We start from the raw sequence: 20,127 nt of genomic DNA, 5'->3' as shown, positions 1-20,127 counted from the left end.
CGGGACATGAAGCTGACCTTGCTAGGTGAATTTCGCCCCTGCAAAGGGCGATCTGACCTATGCTGTCAGGTGACATTGCGAGAATCTGTTCACATACATATGTCGACCTGCTTCTGAGGACCCGATCGCCAGCGGATGTCTTACTTGTTGTCTTGTTGTTTCAATGTTTGTTCTTACGAGTTCATACCCTACTGATGAAACTAAACTCACATGGACCTCTCCCGCCTAAAGGCGAGGATGCTGTACATCACTCTAATTTGCTTTGTCTTGTGTCGTCAAAAGTTGTCGAGGTTTTCGAAGGACTGTAAGAGAATTTTCATGTTGACGTGAAGAGCGCGCGCTCGATCCACCGGGTAGCCCATCGGGGCTAGGTAGGCGTTCATGAATAAGATGCTGTAATAATGCAATCGTCTCTCGTGCCAAGGTGTTCTGTGCCTGCTGCTCAACTAGTTCTCTTAATGGGAAGCAGGTCCTTTAAGTTCTCCAGATACACTCAACGGACACAAGTGCATGACAATGAATGAGGCCACAGAGCACCTCGTGGCACACTTGTTAAAGAACGCTCAGGGCAGTCTTACATTTGAATCAAGGAGGTGACCTGGAATGGTCGCGGGGGTAAGGAACAATAAATGAGGACCGCCTTCTCATGTCTACGTTTCCTCTCGTGGAAGAAACATCATCCGTCTAGATCTGACATACCTTAGTCTCTGTCAAGGGGGCACTCTCGCCGTTCGAAGGAAGGCACGAGAGGCAACCTTCGCGTCAACAAAGCCCTTTGCAGAGCATGTACCATGGGTAGCATTCTGCACGTTTACGTGTTACTATATAAAAAGACCCGGTTCCCTGCTATCTCTAAGGAGACGTGCAGACAGAGACGGTACGCTGTCATTGACAATTCGGGCACATCTCGACGTCGATATCCATGAGATGAATCTAGTGCGACTGAGAAGTGACAATGTTAGTAAAAGGTACACATGCGTTCCACATTCTACTAAAGTAAGGTCTCTCAATCCCTGTCGCCTACTCTTCTTACCATAGTCATTCGCCTGTGAATACTTAGCTAAAGGCAACAAGAGATCGACGAAGAGATACTTCTCGTGTTCGCCGCTACGTTTCAAGGGCTACGCCTAGAGAAAGGTCAAAGGCATTAGGCTCTCCTATTCGAGCCCTTGTTTCCAGATTTTCGCAGTCTATATCCATCAGCTACACAGCAAAGCCTCGGTGTCTGCGTTCGATATTCTGGACGACACGGTAGCGCTGTCGCTTCAAGTACTTTACGCTTTACACCTTGGGAGACCAAAGATTGTCCCAGTAGACCGTCCCATCGCATTGAGTACGGCTATCTGTGACGTATAAGACCAAGCAGGTTTGTTTTTCGAGTGATTCCCGTGCCCTCGGACCGATTCGGGAAGCCAAATGTATCCCAAGTAGATCAAAAACGGTCTTGAGCTTTTCCCACAGCGGCCGTATGCTTACTCCGTTCTCTAAGCCCAAAGCCCAGTTAGCTTTAGTCACTTCATGAAATGTTCCAAGTACGCCTACAAATATCTCATCATCCGCCCGTCGAAGCCTTCTATTCACTTCTGAATACCCAGAAAGAGGCTTACAGAGGTATAGGGCGCAGGTCTAAGCGGCGAGGTAAATCTGGAGAGGTTGAGTGGGGTTAGATAAGGCATTTCCGGCTTCTACGTCATGAGTCTGTGTGATATTTTGTACAAACACATCGAGAACGCCCAATGTGCCTCGAAGGGTCAGAGATCTGCTGCATTGACTGCTGGTGTATTTATAGGGAACAAGAGAATGGCCACAGAGGCCTCGGCTGCTTAGTCTAGTGGAATTTATCACGGGATATCCGTCAAGTCGGCATTTAATTGACACCGGGTCACTCTTTCTGCCTGCTTGACTTCAGACACGTCTATATACTGCGTGTATGAACATAGAAGTAGCAGATTGCCTTAGATCCAGACCATGAGAGGGATGGTTGTTGACTGAGGCCTTGAAGACAGTCCATCTCCAAAAGTCGGGAGGAGACATGAGAAACCCGCTTCAGGCGTGTTGACCAGATGAAACAACAACGGGCCCTCCTCAACTTGATCAAGCTCGTCTTGTCTACTCCGGGCCCTGCAGACGGGGAGTTTGCGCAGGGCCGGCCAGATACATCCACAAGAAGCGCCAGAGACCATCGAACGCGAGGTTTTAGTCACTGAAGCAGCCAAAGTCAAGAGAATTCGAGTCATAAGTTCGTTATTTGCTCCTAATACAATCTAAACTCCGCCCTATTTCTCCGCCGCTATGTAGTATTCATAAATCGTTACACATGGTGCTAGGCAGAAACCCCACATGTTGAGTGGGAAAAAGTGAAGTAAAAAGACACACATTTGCCCGCCCGGCAGATCCGGTTTCTCTAATGCAGCACATCCCATCCCGAAAATGATATGTTCTGTAGTCCGAATCCAAATGTAAGGCTTGCCTGTCTCGGGCCCCCCTCAAAGTTGCCGCATGTCGGCTGGGTATTCGATTTGTATGTTCCTTGGGCTCACTTGCGCTGTGTTTATGCAATGCTTAATAACGTCGGGGACGCTGACTGTCGTAGACGACCTCACGCTCGTAGATTCGCTCATCGTCGTACTTGCTGCTTGGTCCGCGGTGGTGATGGTGATGAGAAGACCGGCGGTCCCAGTCATCATGCACCCACTCCCTCTCATATTCGCGGACGCGCTGCTTGCGGAAGCGGCGGATATCGTCAGATACCTGCACCAATTCAAGCACATCATCCTGTATTTGGTGAGTAATCTGACCGTATTAACATCAGAGGCAAAAAGAAACTTACGTATTTCAGATATTGCATAATGTAGAAAAAGTATTCGGTCTCCTCGAAATCATATCCAAGCTGAATGATGGCATCACGAATGACCAGGTCCTTTGTAATCTCGGTCCACATCTCGTTGCGCTTTGATGGAGGTCCGCGGCGCGGGGCGCGGTCCTTTGTCTTCTCAATTTCGATCTCAGTCTCACGGTCATAAACCTGGAGGCTGAGGCGGTCTCGGGACTCTCGTGGTGAGGGTTCGGCGGGAAGTGGGGCCGGCGCCGAAATGGGAGCGCCGTCCCGTTCGGGAATGAACTGTGCCCGCCTCACACCGTTGTAACGCTGCCAAGTGACCTCGGCAGAGCCACCGCCAACGCCATCCATACGGACACGCTCGGTACCGGGCGGGACATCGACAATGGACCAGTCTTTGGTGGCACCGTTCCAAGCCTCGCCCATCTTGCCGCGTGAGTCGATCTTGGAGGTGATGTACTCGGCTTCCTCATCGACGGGTGTGCGTGCGGCCGCAGAGTGAGCTCTACGGCGTGACCCTCTGTGGTAATGACGGTCGTCGATGCGGAGACGGTCGGTACTCACGACGAGTTCTCTGCTGTCCTGGAAAGCGGGGGATCTGCGTTCCCTACTAGGAGATCGGTGGCGGCTTTGCGAGCGGTGAATGTCAATGTCGGTCCCTCTGCGGGAGGTGGTGATGTCGATATCTAACTCCCGCTCCTCGGTGCGGGTCTTGGGGCGAGGAGCGGGACGAGGGGGAGGCGGCGGGCTGGGCACGCGGGTAACACCTGGATGCATTAGACCTCGCGGGGGTCTTATTTCCTGCAGTTTGTCCTTGTACTCACCATGATCGATGTCTCTGTAGTGCGTAATGACTTCTCTTTCGATCGTGGGGCCACGAATGACCTGAGGTTGAGGCGGTGGTGGTGGCGGTGAGGGCGAGGGAGAGGGAACCCGCTCTCTTTCCCTCTCACGCTCGACGATGCGCACGCCAACGCGGCTGCGTTCTCTGGCTGGGGGAGGAGGAGGAGAGGGTGAGCGCTGCCTCTCAACGTATCGAGCGCGGATCATCTCCGGAGGAGGGCCGCGGGATGGACTGCGAATCTCTCGCTCGCGCTCGGTGACGCGAACTCGGGAGCGCTCGAGCTCTTGCTCATGATGAACGTGCGGAGGTGTCAAGCTGCGGGCTCTGCGTACAACCCGCTCGCGGTAAACAGGGCTAGGGCTGCGGGCGCGAGGCCGTGACAGCTCTCTTGATTCAACCTCTCTGCGGCTCAGAACAAGGGCTCCGGCTTCGGGAGGACGCTCATCGCGCAGGAAGCGGAGGCGGTCACCTTCTCGCTCACGCTCGCGCTCCCTAACACGAACATCAACTTCGTCGAAAGCAACCCGGCTCTCGGCGCGCTGGCGGCGGGGGGCGTCGTAGAAACGCTCCTCAAAGTCGTTGGACCGGTGAGCCATGTTTTGTTGGCGAAACGCAAACGGCTATTCGGTTTAGGAGAGGTGTAACGGATAGGCGTCCGTGAGTGTTTGTTTGTGAGGTTATCTGAACAGGTGGGATGAATGGCGGGGTAGTAAGCCGGTGTAGTGGTGATTGTGTAGCGCAGGTGATAGCGTGAGCGTTACCGACACTAGAGAAGACGATACACCAAGATCCTGCGCAAACAGAAAAGGCGACGCTGGAAAGAGGATGAACCAAACGTGTCTTGAAGCGCTGGGACTGAGCGACGCACGACGGATGGTAGTGAAAGAGGTACTTTAATCTGAGGCCGAGCCTAGAGCTGCGCCGGCTGGGGAGGAGGGGGTGAAGAGAAGGGGTGAGTGAGTGAGAAAGAAAGAGAGAGAGGTGAGAGGGAAAAGAGTCAGAGTAGGAGCAACGTCGTCATACCACAGTAGGAGAGCCGGGTATGTATGTATGTAGGACGTAAGTAGGCAAGTAGGCAAGGTGGTATGTAATTAAGACAGCCGACAGGTGATATAGGGCGGCACCAGCAGGCTGTATGTGTGTGGTCCTTGGAGGTTCGTGGGGGATCTCTCTCAGGCCTTGGTGGATGGGGACTGGGAGTGGAGGGGGAAAAGAGAGGGACGGGAGAGAGCAATGGAAATGGGAGGGGTTGGCTGGCTCAAGAGACGAAGGCCGTTCTTGCTCACCACAGGCTTATTTCACATAGCGGGAGCGGTCGAGGTCTGTCAAGTTCGAGTCGAGGCCAGTCCCAGCTGTGGGCAAGCGCCGCGCGGTGAACCGCTGTCACTGAGCAGGGGTATTCCCGACGTTTTGTCTATGTTGCTGCGGGAAGCGGGACGGTAGGGATGCCGTCGCAAAGAGAACGGAGGGTGTCGAGGCCCTGTTAGGACTCGCGTGTATACATTTAATTTAGGGCAATTTGGGCCGAATTTGGGATTTGAAAGCTTGCGGACGGCAGTATTCTACAGACTATGATATTCTGATGTCAAACTTTGTGTTTGGAGTTGCATGTGCGGCGTTAACAATGGGTGCCCTATCGCGAGCCCTTGACGATGGTCGAGAATGCCCAGTCAAATAAGGTAGAAACGGAAGAAGATGGGGAAAATGGAACAAGGCTCCAGCGATCCGGGAATCAACGATGCAGGCTACGCTACGTTGGGCTGGGCCAACAAAAAGCAAACGGAAAGATGTCGATAGGTTACGACTTGCAGCTGGAGACGGGCGAAGCATATTGGTAAGGTAAGGTTCGTAGCAGATGGTGATTGATGACGGGCAGCTGATGGTAAGCCGAAGGAAAGGCATGGAAGATGCAGAGAAAGGCGATCTTGGGACTTGTTCCGTCTTCTCATTCAGTCAAGTCGTCAATCATCCACTTGATTGCATCGGGAGGCATCCACTTGGGCGCTGGCAGTGGCAGTGGTGCAGCTAAGCTGAGGAGTTGCTTCCTGGGCATTCATTGGGCTGACAAGAAGAGGGCAAATGGGCGCCTGGTTTCTCACCGATCTCTGGTGCCCAATGACTGCCTGCCTGCTTGACTTGTGACTCGCAGGCTGGTTGCAGGAAGTATACTTTACCACTCCGTACAGCGAGAGGCATCTTGATATCCCGCATCTCTTCTACAGCTTGAGTGTCCGCCCGAGGAAGCTTAGATGTTCCGGAGTGGCCGTTGTGGAAGGAGTCAATATCGATTTGATAGAAATGGCCTCGACTCCTGCCTCGCCCTTCTCTCATAACCGAGAAACCTTGCTTTACTTACTTTAAGATACCGTAAGGTACGGCAGGCGAGATAGAAGACACGCCAGTCGAGGCCGTCACTTCCAGTCCTTGAGGTGTCTCTTTATTGCACACAGACAGCCTGGTCCGGCTGCTTCCACCAGCGTTCCATCGTGTCTCTCAATGACACCCCAAGTTTAGGATGATGGAGCTCTGTGTCCCTGGCAAGTCCGCCGCCAAAGTACGCATGGAGTTGGCTTGAGAACCCCCAAGACCTGATTTTAGATCATATTGTATCTCTGCTATTGCTTGGGAAGTCCGGTTGAAACAGGGGACGGCGAGAGTTAGGAAAAGCTCCTAATTGTGGAAGGATGGCGGGAAGACGAAGCTAAGACGATGGGAAAGTGGAGCTTAGACTGGCTGTTGTCCAACTTTTCTCGCTCCTTCTTTCCAATCATTCTTTCCCATCCTCTATCCACCAGTCATCGTCACTAGTCACCATGTCACTGTCACAAGCACACTCTGGATTTCCAAAAGGCAAGAGGGGACGGGAAAGCTCTTGACGACTCCGTCTACACAGTAACTTGACAGCTGCTCGCGCCTTCCCTGCATTTGGCAGTACCGTCCAGCCAGTGTCTCCCCTCCCACCTTCCCTTCGGACCATTCCCTTCCCCCTCCTCTTTCCCCCTCCATCCGCTGTGCCCAGCCCCGTCACATTCGCACCTGCTCTGAAAACTCATCGCCAGAAAAGGCACTGACGCAATCCTGCATCTACCCCGGCCGTCGCTCCTTCCCTTCCACTACTCCGTATGTACTGCATTGCCGCATTTCACCATTCACCTTACCTTGACCTTTCTGTCGGCTCTGCCCCGCCCTCTGCCCACTTTTGCTTCTCCTTCTTACGCCAAGACATTCCTTGGACACCAGCTGTAAAGACAGAAAGAATCGCTTGCAATTCGTGCTTGCCGTCCCATGCGATGCCACTTATGGATTCCCGACAACTGCCGGGCCTTCTCCCTAGAACACAAATTCATCCTGTTCTATGCCTAATGTTCCCAGTTCAACTAGACACTTTCCATCATCACGTCGCATCCGTTCGTCTTGCAAACTGCGAGCTGCCTTACATTGAGCACAACCAACTTCTCGAGGCTTGACCTCCATCGCAAATGAACATCCGGGAACAGCTACCGCCCAATCAACACCGTGACCGCAGAGGAAAACTTCGGCAACTGAACAGTCTAGGCCATGTGTCGTCAAATAGTTCCCGTCAATTCTCCGCAGTTAGGCTTAGGTTCGGCTCTCACCGACTGTGCCAGGATATCGCTGCTCCAGTCACAGCCTGATCGTCAGGACCGACCCATTACTCACGCCCAAGGACTTCCACAGTCTGACTAGCTGGTAGTTACGAATATGCTCGCCCAGTCTTCCACCCAAAGCTCACTCTGAAGGGAAGCCAAGAGAGGTCGCCTTTGATTCGCCCGCTTCCTACCCTCAATCCCTCAATTCGGACCTTGGAGACATGCCGGAACAGCCATCCCTGATTGGACCGTCCCGTCGTCCCGGAAGACCCTTGAGAGAGACATGCCATCACCCGGGCCGTCCACGCGATGCTCCGATATGGAGTAGCCTCCCATACCATCTTGAGACATGACCTGGTCTTCATACACCACAAATTCCATCTCTGCCTTTTCGGGACGACTTCAGCCTTGAACACCACCCTTCTCCGGTAGCAGCGAGCTTCGTCTTGACTTGGCACTAGTCACTGTTGGAACATGATACTCTAGTTCCATCTGAAGCTCTGAATCCCCCGGACGTCGACCATCATGCGCTCGCCATGCTTCGCTGCACCCAAGGGACCCGAGTTGTGTGAATATCATTACGAGTACTGAAGTTCACTCTCTCACTATATCGAGCTCGACATACTTCAGGTCTTCCGACTCGATGCCAATCTTAGCAAGTTCGCATACCTTCTCAATTATTCATGCCCCAGCTTGCGCACCACAAGACACATGGCCAAGTGTTTGGGTACTCCCAGAGTCACGCAGGGATCGTTTGGTCGTCTAAGCCGGCAGCAATCAAATTGGACACGGAGAGACGACTTGCTAAAATCGATGTATATTTGACACGCCCTGACACAATATCACTGGACCTGCAGCTGCCCTCGGGCAAGTGCCTTTGGCGCGATTCGATAAAATCTTTAATCATCATGGTCGTTAATTACTACGTGGCTTCATTATTCACGGCTTCGTTACCTCTTTGTTGCCGCCTCTTGCGCCTCTCTCCAGCCTCCGATACTTCTTCTCGCTTTATTTTGTCCTGTTGCGTCCATTTCTCTCCAATGGCCCTCGCCAACGAGCTCGTATCTTTCGCCTCCATTGGCTAGTTCTTGCGGTGCGGTCGTATCCACCGCATCTGCCTCGAGTATTTCGGTGCCGTGTTTCTCATTCGGCGTCTCGGGACCCCACGTCAAGTTTCCGAATTCCGTATATGGGCCCACTCCGCCTTCGCCGTACGGTCCCATTTGAGCAACAGCTTCGGCTTCCTTCAGACGAGCTGCCTCGGCGGTCTCGGCTGCCCGTTGCCGCCTTCTCCTCACTAGGAGGAGGATGATACCTCCAGCAAGCGCAACAACCCCACAAGAAACGCCGATCCCTATGCCAGCCTTAGCCCCTGTTGATAAGACAACTGGTTTCGCTGTGGCCGTCGATGAAGCTGAAGGTGTTGCTGTTCCCTGGGGGTCCTCTTCGACAGCCTTTGTTGCGTTGAAGCTGGGGACTACCACGGCTTGTTTCCAAAGACCATCTTCAGCATGGTATAACTGAACCAGGCTCCCGTTTGACTGGTACCATATCCACGCTTCGCTAGTGTCAAAGTTGCTTGTTGTCGCGAAAGAGCCACTCGCAACATCCGCAGCAGGCCAGAGGCGCGCATCCTGGTCGGGCATAAGCTTCCACTGCCAATCGATGTTCGACATTTGATGCAGCTTCGCGTCGGATCCCAGGTAGAAGATGCTGCGTACATATGCCTTATCCACCGTTGCGCCTAGCGAAGTCAGATTACTTGCGAAAGCCGGCATGGTGAAGTTCGGTGTAAGCGTCGAATCGAGGTGGATATCGGCTGCTTTCGTCGATTCATTTGCGTTCCCCAGGAGTGGGCGAGGCAGTGTAGCTTTGCGATGGTCAGCATGTAAATCACTCACAACAAAAATGGGGAAAACGGACCAAGATGCCACGTCTCGTCCTTGAAAAACCTCGATATTTCGATATTCTCCGAGTCTCTGGGAAAGACAACAGACATGTTGAACTGCCCCGAGTGTACCGATGTCAAGGCCATTCCTCCTACGGGGTCCTGCGAGATTGGCCCCTGCAATTTCCAGTCGGTCTTGGTTGTGTACGATAAAACGTTGACTGTCTTTGCTTCATCGTGGAAGAAGACACGATACCCGTCATCCGCACCCAGTAGCTCGACGGCTAAGCCGGTCTGGTTGTGTATGGAGTCGAGTCCGGCCGTTGCGGAGATGACGTACTCGCCCTTGATGGCGTAATGGCCTGTATCGAAGTTGCAGGTGAAGTAGCCGTTCACAATGGAGTTGTCCTCGGCCTGGTAGAATATCGAGGCCTGAATGGAGAGGTCAGTTGCGACGTTTCACATTGTGAAGCCAGAAGAGACTTACAATCGTCGTCTTCTTCGGCACATCGTACCATCCAGCAGCGGCAATAGAGGTGCCAAGTCTCGGCTTTCTCTGGAGAAGAAAGATGTTGAGCCCATCTGTTGGCAAGATGGGCGTGGAGTTACTATTGCAAGCGGTGTACCGGATGTCGCCCGTCGCAGGGTCTTGCAACGCCAGATGGGGGCTCACCTCCGTCCACCATGCCGTAAGACACGATACTGGGGAGGACAAGACGAGCAATACCCCCAAGAGAATTCCAAAGGATCTCGCCATTATTGACAAGAATGCCACATGGAAGCCGGTGAACGTAGACGGCTACGGCGAACGACCGCCAAGACTATCCTAGGAAAAGTCTGAGTTCTTGCTAAACGCGATTCAACTTCGCAAGAGGGACTCGGTAATCTCGATAGGCCGGGACCTAATAGTCGTGGTGGAAAGTCGACACGCGCAAAATAAGGAGACGCAAAGGAGTTGGTTGCCGCTCAGACTCGGGGATCGCTGGGTTTATCACAATCAGCCCCATGCAGTTTTCCGGCGGGGATGTATTGAACCGGGCTTCCGTGATGCTCAGTTGCATTTCAATCCCAAGTCGGGAAGCTCAACCGCAGCAACCTGACTTGCAGTAGCGTGACCCCCGGAAGAACCTACAAGGCAAAGGGTCCCTTCGTTCTGCCTCCACGGACGACTTGAAAGCTCGTTGGCTCAGAGACATTTTCAGCCCGTTTGTTGATCTACCCATGTCGCTGACACAGCCATCGGTCTGGGAAGTCGCGTGGGGCGTTCGGGGGTAAAGACCGGCCATTGGACAGGCAGGCAACGCTTATGAAGAAGACATTGACAAATAAGGCCTATGCCGCGACCAAGGGTCTTGAACAAAGATACCAGCCAAGCCTAAAGTGTGATAGAGCCCGCATGGGTTTGGCTTTAAGAGTTCGGTTGTGGCGTTGTCGGTAGGGCTTGGTGTGCTTGCAGTTTGCTTGATCCAGAGCCAACAAGATGTCAACGCCCGTATAGGTACAGCTGATCACGACGACGGCGGTTGACGAGATATCCGGAGGGGGCCATGTGCGGCTGCCTAGGCCTGAGGACTATGCCGTCAGCACAAACCTCGAAGATGCCCTCTCGCTCATCAATTCGTTCCTTGGAAAGAACACTTGCTGGAAGGCGACGAAGCTGATCTACAACTCTCTTAGTCTCTCAAGGGGCACAACACAACAGAACCAACCTCCTCGTGAGCTATGAAAAAGGAGTCAAGGACCGAAAACATGGGATATCGCCCAGGGTTGGGGGCCAGAAAGGCCTTTTTTTCCCAATGGTCTCTCGCTTCGGTTTACCTCCTTGGAACGAGCTTAAAGCCTGCGCTGCAACCCCAGCCCGCAAATCTCTCCTCCGAGTTTAGGGGAAACCACATTAAGATGGGGTGGGCCACAACCACTCCATACAGTACATCTCGCAGGTGGTGCTTACTGAGCGGCGGCCCTTCCCCACCGCGCGAACGACCAGGTTCGCCCTAAACCTTGTGGCTTTCATCGTCAACTCTAGTCTCGCGGGCGAGCGAGCCTACAGCCATGCAGTCGTGCGATATCTCATTCCTTCGGGCTCTGACGGTACTTTGGTTTCTAGTTTGAGGCTGGAATTCGAGACGGGGGAAAATCATTCCGCTGAGTCCCGGAGTTGCCCATACGAAAGGCACAGACAATTTGGCCACATGTCTCCTCGCGCCTAGTAATCAACGGCCCCCAATCCGAATCCTTCAGCCGCAGAGAGCCTGATTGTTCACTGGTGAGAGGGGCGAAGTAGAGACAATCTTTGCTTCTTTTGCTCACCTCCAGATCCTCAGCGTTCTCGTCTATTCTGACTGAAAACCGGAAACTCCTCTGACCACTTTGGCAATTCATGGTCAGAGATGGACCGCTACGCGCTCAGCAGCGGCTGATTGTTGCTCATTGAATAAGGGGCCAGTGAAATCACTTCACATCACATCAATACCAACCGCCCCTTGTCACTCTTCTTCTGACATCAGCCCAGCGCAGCATTCACTAACTTACCCAGGTAAGCTTATCTATTGTGCCATCCGGATTTCAGCCACTTTCCAAACGGGAAGGATTTCCCCTCGTTCGTTTCCCAAGGGGGGGAAGAGGTGTGCGTGAGACTGTGAGTGAGGTCCATTGGAGCCTCGGGCCACTGACTCCCGTCGCCATGTGGCCAACGTTAACCCGTAGCCTACAACGGTGTATAACCTGGTTTCCCCCGGCTCCGGGAGATCAAGGGTTCTTTGAGATGACGATTCGGACTGTGTTCGGATAAAAGGTAAGCGGATAGATAGGCTATCATGACCCAAGATCGCCCGTGAGCCAAACCTCGATCAGCACGTAACTGACTCGATGAAGAAACCACTCGCAGGATTCAGCACACATCTTGAAAGTTCGCCGTTGCGAGGCTTCCAGGTTCCGGGATCCGAGAGCATGGGGGGACACATGGGAAATGGGACGAGAAGTGCGGATGAAAAGGGCTCATAGTTCGTCCGAACCGAGCCATATCCGTTCGCCATCCATAATCCCGTTTTGTCTATAAACAATTATCGTTTTGTACCTATCTATCCGTACGAAGCATGGAGTACGCTTTCATCTGTACCCGCACGGCACCCACAATCTCTCGGACTGATTCTCCACGCCTCGGACTTGGGATGGGCGGCCGTTGAGACTATTACTAGTGACTAGAGTCTGGACGGCTGTGAGGTTCTAGACCACGGTTCCTAGGGTCGGAGATGTTGCCCCGAAACGGGTTCGATACTCTTTCGCTTTACCACGGTAGCAAGGTTACAAGGTCGAGAGGGCCTGACGACCGGGTCACCTTGAAGACGGAAAAGTTCAAAATCCCACTCCAGCCAGTCTCACGGGCCATGCAGTGCGGGGAGAGGGAAGCGATATCGTCTAGTCTAATAGAAATGCATTTCATCAAGTTTCCCTAGGTAATAATCAAAGCCAAACCCCGACGCGCCACATCTCCCCAGGTTGAATCAAGTAGCACCCTTTCCTTTCCCATTGTATTTAGTTTTTTTCTCCTTGTATTAAAGTAGCGCTTATTCGCTTGCACCTTGCCAATTGCCTCTTGCGGTGAATCTCAATCGTCGAGGCCTCTCTTGACGTCCTTTGCCTTGAGGCCGGTGATTGGCTTCTCCGGTGTGTGGTGGAGAGGTCTGCCGGACAACATGTTGACCACATCGCCCATGTGCGCCCAGTGAACGTTCTTGGGCCGACGGTTCTTCCAGTCCGTCTCGTGGTCCTCGAGATCCCAAATGGGCGTAAATGTGACGCTGGCACCCTTGATACCAATGACAGAGGCGCTCATGGGGTCCCTCTTACACCTGTTATGCGACTTGGGACGGAACTCCTCGAGGTGCTGCATGCACTTGATCGCCAGTCTGACGGCACGACATCTGTCCATGGGCGAAGGGACGCCACCCTGCTGGACGTGTCCGGGGATACTGTCGCGAGATTCGAATCGGCCGCGTGCCTCCTTGCGGATGATGTCTGCGATGAGCTTGGCGTTGAACACATCGTCAGCCTTCTCGTTGATGAGGATCAAGCGTCCAGATGACGACTGGCCCTTATCCTTGGAGAAAATTTCACGGAGATGGCGAACGTCAGCGGCCAGCATCTCGAGGTCCATGCCCTCCTCTGGCGTGTAAACAGCGCTCGCGCCGACGCTGAGACCGGCAAGAGTCGCGATGTATCCAGACTTGCCACCTTGTGTCTCAACGACAAACACACGGCGACGCGTGGCGGAAGCGGACTGCTTGATCTTGTCGCAGTATTGCACAAGCTCGTTCAAGCAAGTATCGGAGCCAAGAGAGTATTCTGATCCAGGAACGTTGTTGGAAATCGTAGCTGGCAGGAGAACCATGGGAATGCACAGAGAGGGGTAGAGCTCTCTGGCCTTGCGCAGTTGCGAAACGGCGTGATAGGCTTCGAAGCCACCGACGAGGAACAAGCCATCAAACTCGTACTTTTCAATCAGATTGGCAATGAGCTCCATGCCCGACTCTGCAGGAAGTTCTCGATTGGTACCGATTTCCGATCCTCCCTTGCTGGCCCAGCTGTCAACCTCAAGCCAGTCGAAAGGTCGCACGGCACCGACGGGCTTATCGCCATGATGCCTAGCGAATCCGGCAAAGCCATTGTGAATGGCGACGGGTTCATGGCCGCGCGAAAGACAGTAAGCAACACCAGCGCGCACAGCAGCGTTCATACCACCAGCAGGTGCGCCAACATTGATGAAGCCAATCTTCATTCTCTGCGAAATTGTTAGTTTCCCGTTTTCTCTTGTAATCGAAGCTCAATTGACAAACCTCCTTCTCCGGCAGATGGTGGTCATCCACTCTGACGTTTGTGGTCATCATGTAAGAGCTGAACATCTCGGCAAACTCAGTGTCACGGAGGCCCATTGCCTTTTCGAACTGCTTCTCGTCAACCGCCTTCGCAACCTCCTTGGTATCCTTGACAGCCTGCATCAGTGGCTTGCGGCAGATTTGGTTTTCGTTGATGGCGATGAAGCAGGTCTCGGTCTCGGGAGTGGCTTCCAGAACGGCCTTGACGGCCTCTACACCTTGGAGGGTAGCCAGCATTCTGTCGTAGGCGACGGCCGTACCGCCACGCTGAACGTGACCGAGGGTTGTGATGCGGGTGTCCAGAGCAAGCCCGTTCTTGTCTGCGAGCAGGTCCTTGACCATTTCGGATGTGATCTTCTTGCCGTTGCTGTCGTTGGCGCCCTCGGCAATGATGACGATGGTCTTGCGCTTTCCAAAGCTTCGGTGCTACATCATGTCAGCGTCGTCTTGACTAGTCTTAGTGCTAGGTTTTCTGGTCTTACTCTCTTCACAATATCACACATTTCTTCCTCCCAGTTCTCCTCCCTAGGCTTTTCAGGGATGAAGATAAAGTCGGCACCTGTCGCAACGCCGGCCATGAGAGCCAGCCAGCCGCAATGGCGGCCCATGACCTCGATAACGAAAGCTCTCGAATGGGACGAGGCCGTGGCTTCAATGTAGTCGACCATTTCGCAGATGCGCTCGAGGGCAGAGTAACATCCAATGGTGGCATCGGTGCCTGACATGTCATTGTCGATTGATCCAACCAAACCAACAATGTTGAGGTGTCTGTAGGGGTCAACCTGCTCCTTCTTGAGCTGGCCGGAGGAGACGAGCTCCTCAATCAAGGAAGGCCATTCGGCGCGGAACTTGTCAGCACCAGTGAGGGAACCGTCACCACCGCAAATAATCAAGGCATCAATTCCGTTGAGAATCATGTTCTTGGCAGCAGTCAAACGACCGGGTCGTTCGTAAAAAGCCATGCAGCGGCGGGTTCCAATCAGAGTACCGCCCTGGCCAAGATAGTTGCGCACATCACCCCATTCCGCCTTTTTGATCTGGTCTCCGCCTACTACCAAGCCTTCGTATCCGTCGTAGATGCAGTAGGGTTCACATCCCATGTGAAGCGCGGTTCGGACTACGGCGCGGACGACGCCGTTCATGCCTGGGGAGTCACCTCCCGAGGTCATGATGGCAATCTTCTTCTTGGCAGCTGTGGGAGCCATGGCTGCGGCGGAGAGTAGCTGTGGTGGTGATGTTCGTAGGTTGTCGAGGCCTCGGAGTCAATGGGGGGAGGGAGGCGGAGGAGGGCGGAGGTGACCGTATACAGGGTCTAAAGGTCCGTCGGTCGAGATTTGGCGCGGAGGGGATACTCTACGGAGCTGGAGGTAAGATGTTCAAGGGATGATGGTACGAGCTAGCCGGCCGTGTGCGGAATCAGGGAGGGAGAGGCAATAGGAATGTGAGGCAGAGAAGATGGAGGAGGGAGGGAGAGTGAGAGAGGAAAAGATCATGAAGTTCCAGGCGAGACGAGGCAGGCGCCAAGTGCTTGGAAGAAGCTGTGTGGTGGTTGGAGCTTGGACGTGGAACAGGAATAGGTCGAGGGGGGAAGCTGCGAGACACACTTGGCCGGGCTTGGAGGGGGACGCCGCAGAAAAAAAGGCCGTCTGGTGTGCCAGATAATTATAGCGTGGGACACCTCACGCTTCGCACTGCGCAAAAGACGACCAGTGCCACACTACACAGCCACAGGCTGTGTGCCACAACTAGTAGCGACCAGCCACAACTATATATAGGGGCTTCTGCCTATATTAGGGGCTTCTACCTATATTACTTAGAAGAATTAACCACTACTTAACATATTATATTAACCCTACCTTTACCCTTAGTAATCTAGTAATATAACCTATAATACGACCTAGTACTAAGAATTTCTTTTTTATTAGCCTATTATAACTAGGATTTAATTTATTAAATAATCCTTATTTTACCCCTATAAAAAATATAATTAATAATAACTAAGCTAAAAACTAGATAATTATTACGTTTTTATACTAATAATACGAACTACCCTTATATAGCGAGAGTTATAAACGCCGACTAACGTTACGTAATATAAGTATTATAACGAGCTAACTAAATTATTAATACTCGTACTAACAAAGTCGAGCTAGACTACTTTATTAAATTTTTAAAATTAATACGAGGAGTTAATATAGTAATTTAATAAATCTATATTATAAAGTTCGATTACTAACCGACGTTATTTAATAATACTTATCTAACGACTCCTACTTAACTATAGTCGTTACTTATTATACCTTCGGTATTAGTAATAATACGTATTACTAACCTAGGTAATTACTTTAATTTAAAAAGTCTTATTATTAACTTAAGTAACTACTACTTACGCCCTTCTTTATTTAGTAATTACGACGAGTTAGTAGAGCTTTTTAAAATAGTAAATAGTAATATAAATAGTAATAACTAGCTTATAGGTAATAATAACCCGATTAATAATCTCTTTATTAATATAATTACCTAAATTACTATAATAGTAGCCTTAATTATAAATAATATAAATAATAGTAATAACGGTAGTCGATAATTAACTCCTAAATATAATAGTAATTAGTTTATACCCCTAAAGCTAGAGGAGATTAGATACTTCGATCTAACTAGTTATAATAATTCGAAGTATAGTATTACCTCTAGTACTAAGTTTATTACTTATACTAACGTTTATATTTTTTATAATAGGCTTTAGTATTTTATAATAACTAAAAGCGACGTAATTATTAAGGAGGTATAATCGTTTTACTTACTAAGTATAGCGTTAATATAATATATTACTAAGCTTATATAATTAGAACGACTAGCTCTATTTAATTATAAAATATAAGTTATTACTAAGACTTTATAAAAGCGGTTTAAATAAAATTCCTTTAAAGCCCTTAACGCGTTATATATATAAAAACTTATAATTAAGGACCTCGCTAATGGATATATAATTAAACTATTTGTATAGATAATAATTCGTAATATATAAAATATAAAAATTAACGACGTTTAGGTATAACTTAAAGTTATTTTTAAAGCTCTTAATAATAAAATCTAAGTATAAGTAGAAAAGCTAACGGTAATAATAACCCTAGTTTAGTTCTTAAACTACTTTAATAATAAAGAGAGTATTTTAATTTATATAGCTAAGGATAAATATCTCGTATAAAGTAATTATTAAGTATAATAAGTAATAACGAGCTTTTTATATAATAATAACCTAGTCCCCGAACTAAGGTTAGCTTTATAAAAAAGAGGATACTAAAATACTCCTTATTTATCGCAAAGACCGGAGTTTAATAATTACTAGCTAAATTATAATTATTAGTAGTTTAATAAGTAGTCTAATTATAATTAGTATAACGACTTTAATCGTCCGAACGACCGTAGGCTACTTACTTAGTATAATAACTTATATAAAAGTAGTAATTCCTAGGGAAGTAATTAGTTAAATAATTAACTTATAACGTAGGCTAATAGCTAAATAATTAATATTACGTAATAAACGTAGTAGAGTACTTAGTCTTAGCCGTACTAACCCCCCTAGATAAGAAGTTTTATAGCGCTATTATAATTTAGTAAGTATACTTATAACCTTAATAATAACCTTAATAAACTATATTAATAATATAATAATTACTATTTAAACCGTTTTAACTATAACTAACTACGTTATACGTATATATAAGCCTACGTATTAAAAAAATAGGACGAAGAGCTATTAAAATAAAACGAGGATTAGAATTTAAAATAGGCATACTACGGCAATAACTAACTAGAGGAACTAGATATAAATAATAATTTTAATAATATAAACTACGGACCTCTAAACTACGATCCGGTACTTATAATCGGGGACGTAGTATTTTTTATTACTAGCTTTTTAAATATATATAATTATAAAAGATATAATAAGTAATTTACTTTAGGTAATAAATTATTTTAATATCTCCGTAACGTATATAACGTAGGCCTTTAACGTAGTTTATAAATACTAATAACTAACGCCTTTTCAAAATTCTTTAGTTATTAAACGACGAGGATTAAGGAAAAGCGTATTTAATAATATTATATTAGTAACGGAGGACGATACGGTAACTACTTTACTAACAGCGAATGCTCTAGCTACTAATAAAGCTAGACTACTTATTATTACTTTTATTACGGATTCTAAGCTAAATATTAAGATAGGATTCGGAATAAGAATATTTATTATTATATAACTACGACTTATAACTTCCCTTAACGACGATACTAAAAAGGAGGTTTATATTAATATAGGCTATAGTCGATTAATCGCTAACTAATAATAAATTATAGCTATTTTCTTATTTTTAGAAATTAAATAACGCGCCGTTCTTCTAATTATTAAAGGCATTAGAATAGATATATACTAAATATAAAACTATATAGTCTTCCTATTTTATATTAAGGGTACTATTATAGATAATAATATACTATCCTTAGTATACTTTATACGAGAAGTATTACTAGTTAATAGCTTATAAATAAATATATTAATTAGTACCGATATTATAAAACTAAAAAAATTTAAAATCGACTTTGCTACCTCTATTATTACTATTTAATTATATAATATTAACGTCCCGGCGTTTTATAATACTAAACGTAAATTACTTATTAAAGCTACGATCTAATTAGTTATAACGATAATTATACTACTATATATATCTTCCCTACTCTTAGTTTTATATTCCGTAGTAACTAATAAAGACTTATTATTTAAGCCGGTACTATATAATAAGTTCGTATCCTATATATTATTAGCTAATAAGAATATATATTATATTATAGCTATTAATAATATTAATAAACTTATTATAATCCCTGCGAAAGCTAAGGTCGGCTCCCTTAATTTAATTATTAAAAATACTTATTATTAATAAGTTAATAATAACTAAGTAAGTATAGTAGCTAATTTTAGTAGTACGGATAGTAAGCTAAACGAGGCTATAACTTCTAAGCTAATAAAGGTCTAGCTAACGGACTAAATAAAAAAATATATAACCGGAATTACGATATACGACGGAGCTAATAAAGTAAACTACTTTATACCCCTATTAGACTATTTTTAAAACGTTTTTAAAAATACCGGCTTTATTAATATTTTTAAAAACTAATAAATACGAATTGCTTTTAAATTAGGCTAGGAAAAGGAGGTCCTTAAGATAAAGAAGATCTACTATTTAAGAGTTAATAAAAAGGAAGTCGTTTAGAAATAATTAAATATACTTATTAACTAGGGACGACTATATTATATTATAAACTTAGTACCGTTTTTATTCTTAGTTTTCGTAGTATAGTATAAAGTTAATAAAAAATAAAAAGGCCGTATAGTTATTAATATCCGCAGACTAAATAAGATTATACTCTTAAATAGCTACTTAATACGATTATAAAACGATATCTTTAATATCGTTAAAAATAAGCGCTATATTACGGTTATAGATATAAGTTCGTTTTATTATTAATAACAAATATACCCCGAATCTTACGACGCTTTTACGATTATTATACCCGATAAATAGTATACTTTTAATTACGCTATAATAGGTTATAAAAACTCGAACGCCTATATTTAATAATAAATAGACGCCCTCTTTATAAATATCTTAGCCCGATTATATTATAATAATATTATTATTAGATCCGATATATTAAAAGAGTATATTATTAACCTCGACGCTATTTTTCGTTTATTATAATAAAAAAATATTAGTATTAACTTATTAAAGACCTTTATAGGATTTCTAAGTACTACCGTTCTTAGATAATACGTTAACGCTTTCGGCCTATTTATTATAATAGAAAAGTTAAATACTTTTAAATAACTTAAATATCTAACGACCCTCCATAACCTCGAGATATTTATCGGCCTCGTAGGGTACTTCCGTAATAACGTCCCGGGATATATATTTATTATAAAACTACTAAAATAACTAAAAACGGATTTATTATAATAAAAGACTAAAGATAGTAAACGAATTATTAATAAGGATCCCGGGTATAAA

The 20,127-nt window shown here is 47.4% G+C and overlaps 5 protein-coding genes across 5 annotated transcripts; all 5 read right to left on the bottom strand.

The window, feature by feature from the left end:
• Window positions 1-21: 21 nt before the first annotated feature.
• On the bottom strand, window positions 22-2,237 carry CLUP02_08693 (uncharacterized protein; the record flags this gene model as incomplete). The annotated part of the gene is made up of 12 exons (XM_049287677.1): window positions 22-52; window positions 108-143; window positions 211-260; window positions 327-393; window positions 579-661; window positions 723-803; window positions 863-942; window positions 1,034-1,046; window positions 1,126-1,203; window positions 1,288-1,548; window positions 1,608-1,685; window positions 1,968-2,237. The coding sequence occupies 12 exons, from the start codon at window positions 2,235-2,237 to the stop codon at window positions 22-24; spliced, it is 1,128 nt and encodes a 375-aa protein (XP_049144820.1).
• Window positions 2,238-2,562: 325 nt separating this feature from the next.
• On the bottom strand, window positions 2,563-4,279 carry CLUP02_08692 (uncharacterized protein; the record flags this gene model as incomplete). Its single annotated transcript, XM_049287676.1, has 2 exons — window positions 2,563-2,775; window positions 2,831-4,279. The coding sequence occupies 2 exons, from the start codon at window positions 4,277-4,279 to the stop codon at window positions 2,563-2,565; spliced, it is 1,662 nt and encodes a 553-aa protein (XP_049144819.1).
• A 2,171-nt stretch (window positions 4,280-6,450) lies between these two features.
• CLUP02_08691 (uncharacterized protein) lies at window positions 6,451-7,675 on the bottom strand (the record flags this gene model as incomplete). Its single annotated transcript, XM_049287675.1, has 2 exons — window positions 6,451-6,602; window positions 7,507-7,675. 2 exons carry the CDS (start codon window positions 7,673-7,675, stop codon window positions 6,451-6,453), a joined length of 321 nt encoding a protein of 106 aa, XP_049144818.1.
• Window positions 7,676-8,244: 569 nt separating this feature from the next.
• On the bottom strand, window positions 8,245-9,868 carry CLUP02_08690 (uncharacterized protein; the record flags this gene model as incomplete). The annotated part of the gene is made up of 4 exons (XM_049287674.1): window positions 8,245-9,164; window positions 9,218-9,614; window positions 9,670-9,764; window positions 9,856-9,868. 4 exons carry the CDS (start codon window positions 9,866-9,868, stop codon window positions 8,245-8,247), a joined length of 1,425 nt encoding a protein of 474 aa, XP_049144817.1.
• A 2,921-nt stretch (window positions 9,869-12,789) lies between these two features.
• On the bottom strand, window positions 12,790-15,261 carry CLUP02_08689 (6-phosphofructokinase; the record flags this gene model as incomplete). Its single annotated transcript, XM_049287673.1, has 3 exons — window positions 12,790-13,962; window positions 14,018-14,482; window positions 14,539-15,261. 3 exons carry the CDS (start codon window positions 15,259-15,261, stop codon window positions 12,790-12,792), a joined length of 2,361 nt encoding a protein of 786 aa, XP_049144816.1.
• Between the last annotated feature and the right edge of the window lie 4,866 nt (window positions 15,262-20,127).

This window comes from Colletotrichum lupini, chromosome 4, assembly GCF_023278565.1.
Source record: "Colletotrichum lupini chromosome 4, complete sequence".
Taxonomy (NCBI): Eukaryota; Fungi; Ascomycota; class Sordariomycetes; order Glomerellales; family Glomerellaceae; genus Colletotrichum; species Colletotrichum lupini.
This window is presented reverse-complemented; position numbering and strand designations above follow the sequence as displayed.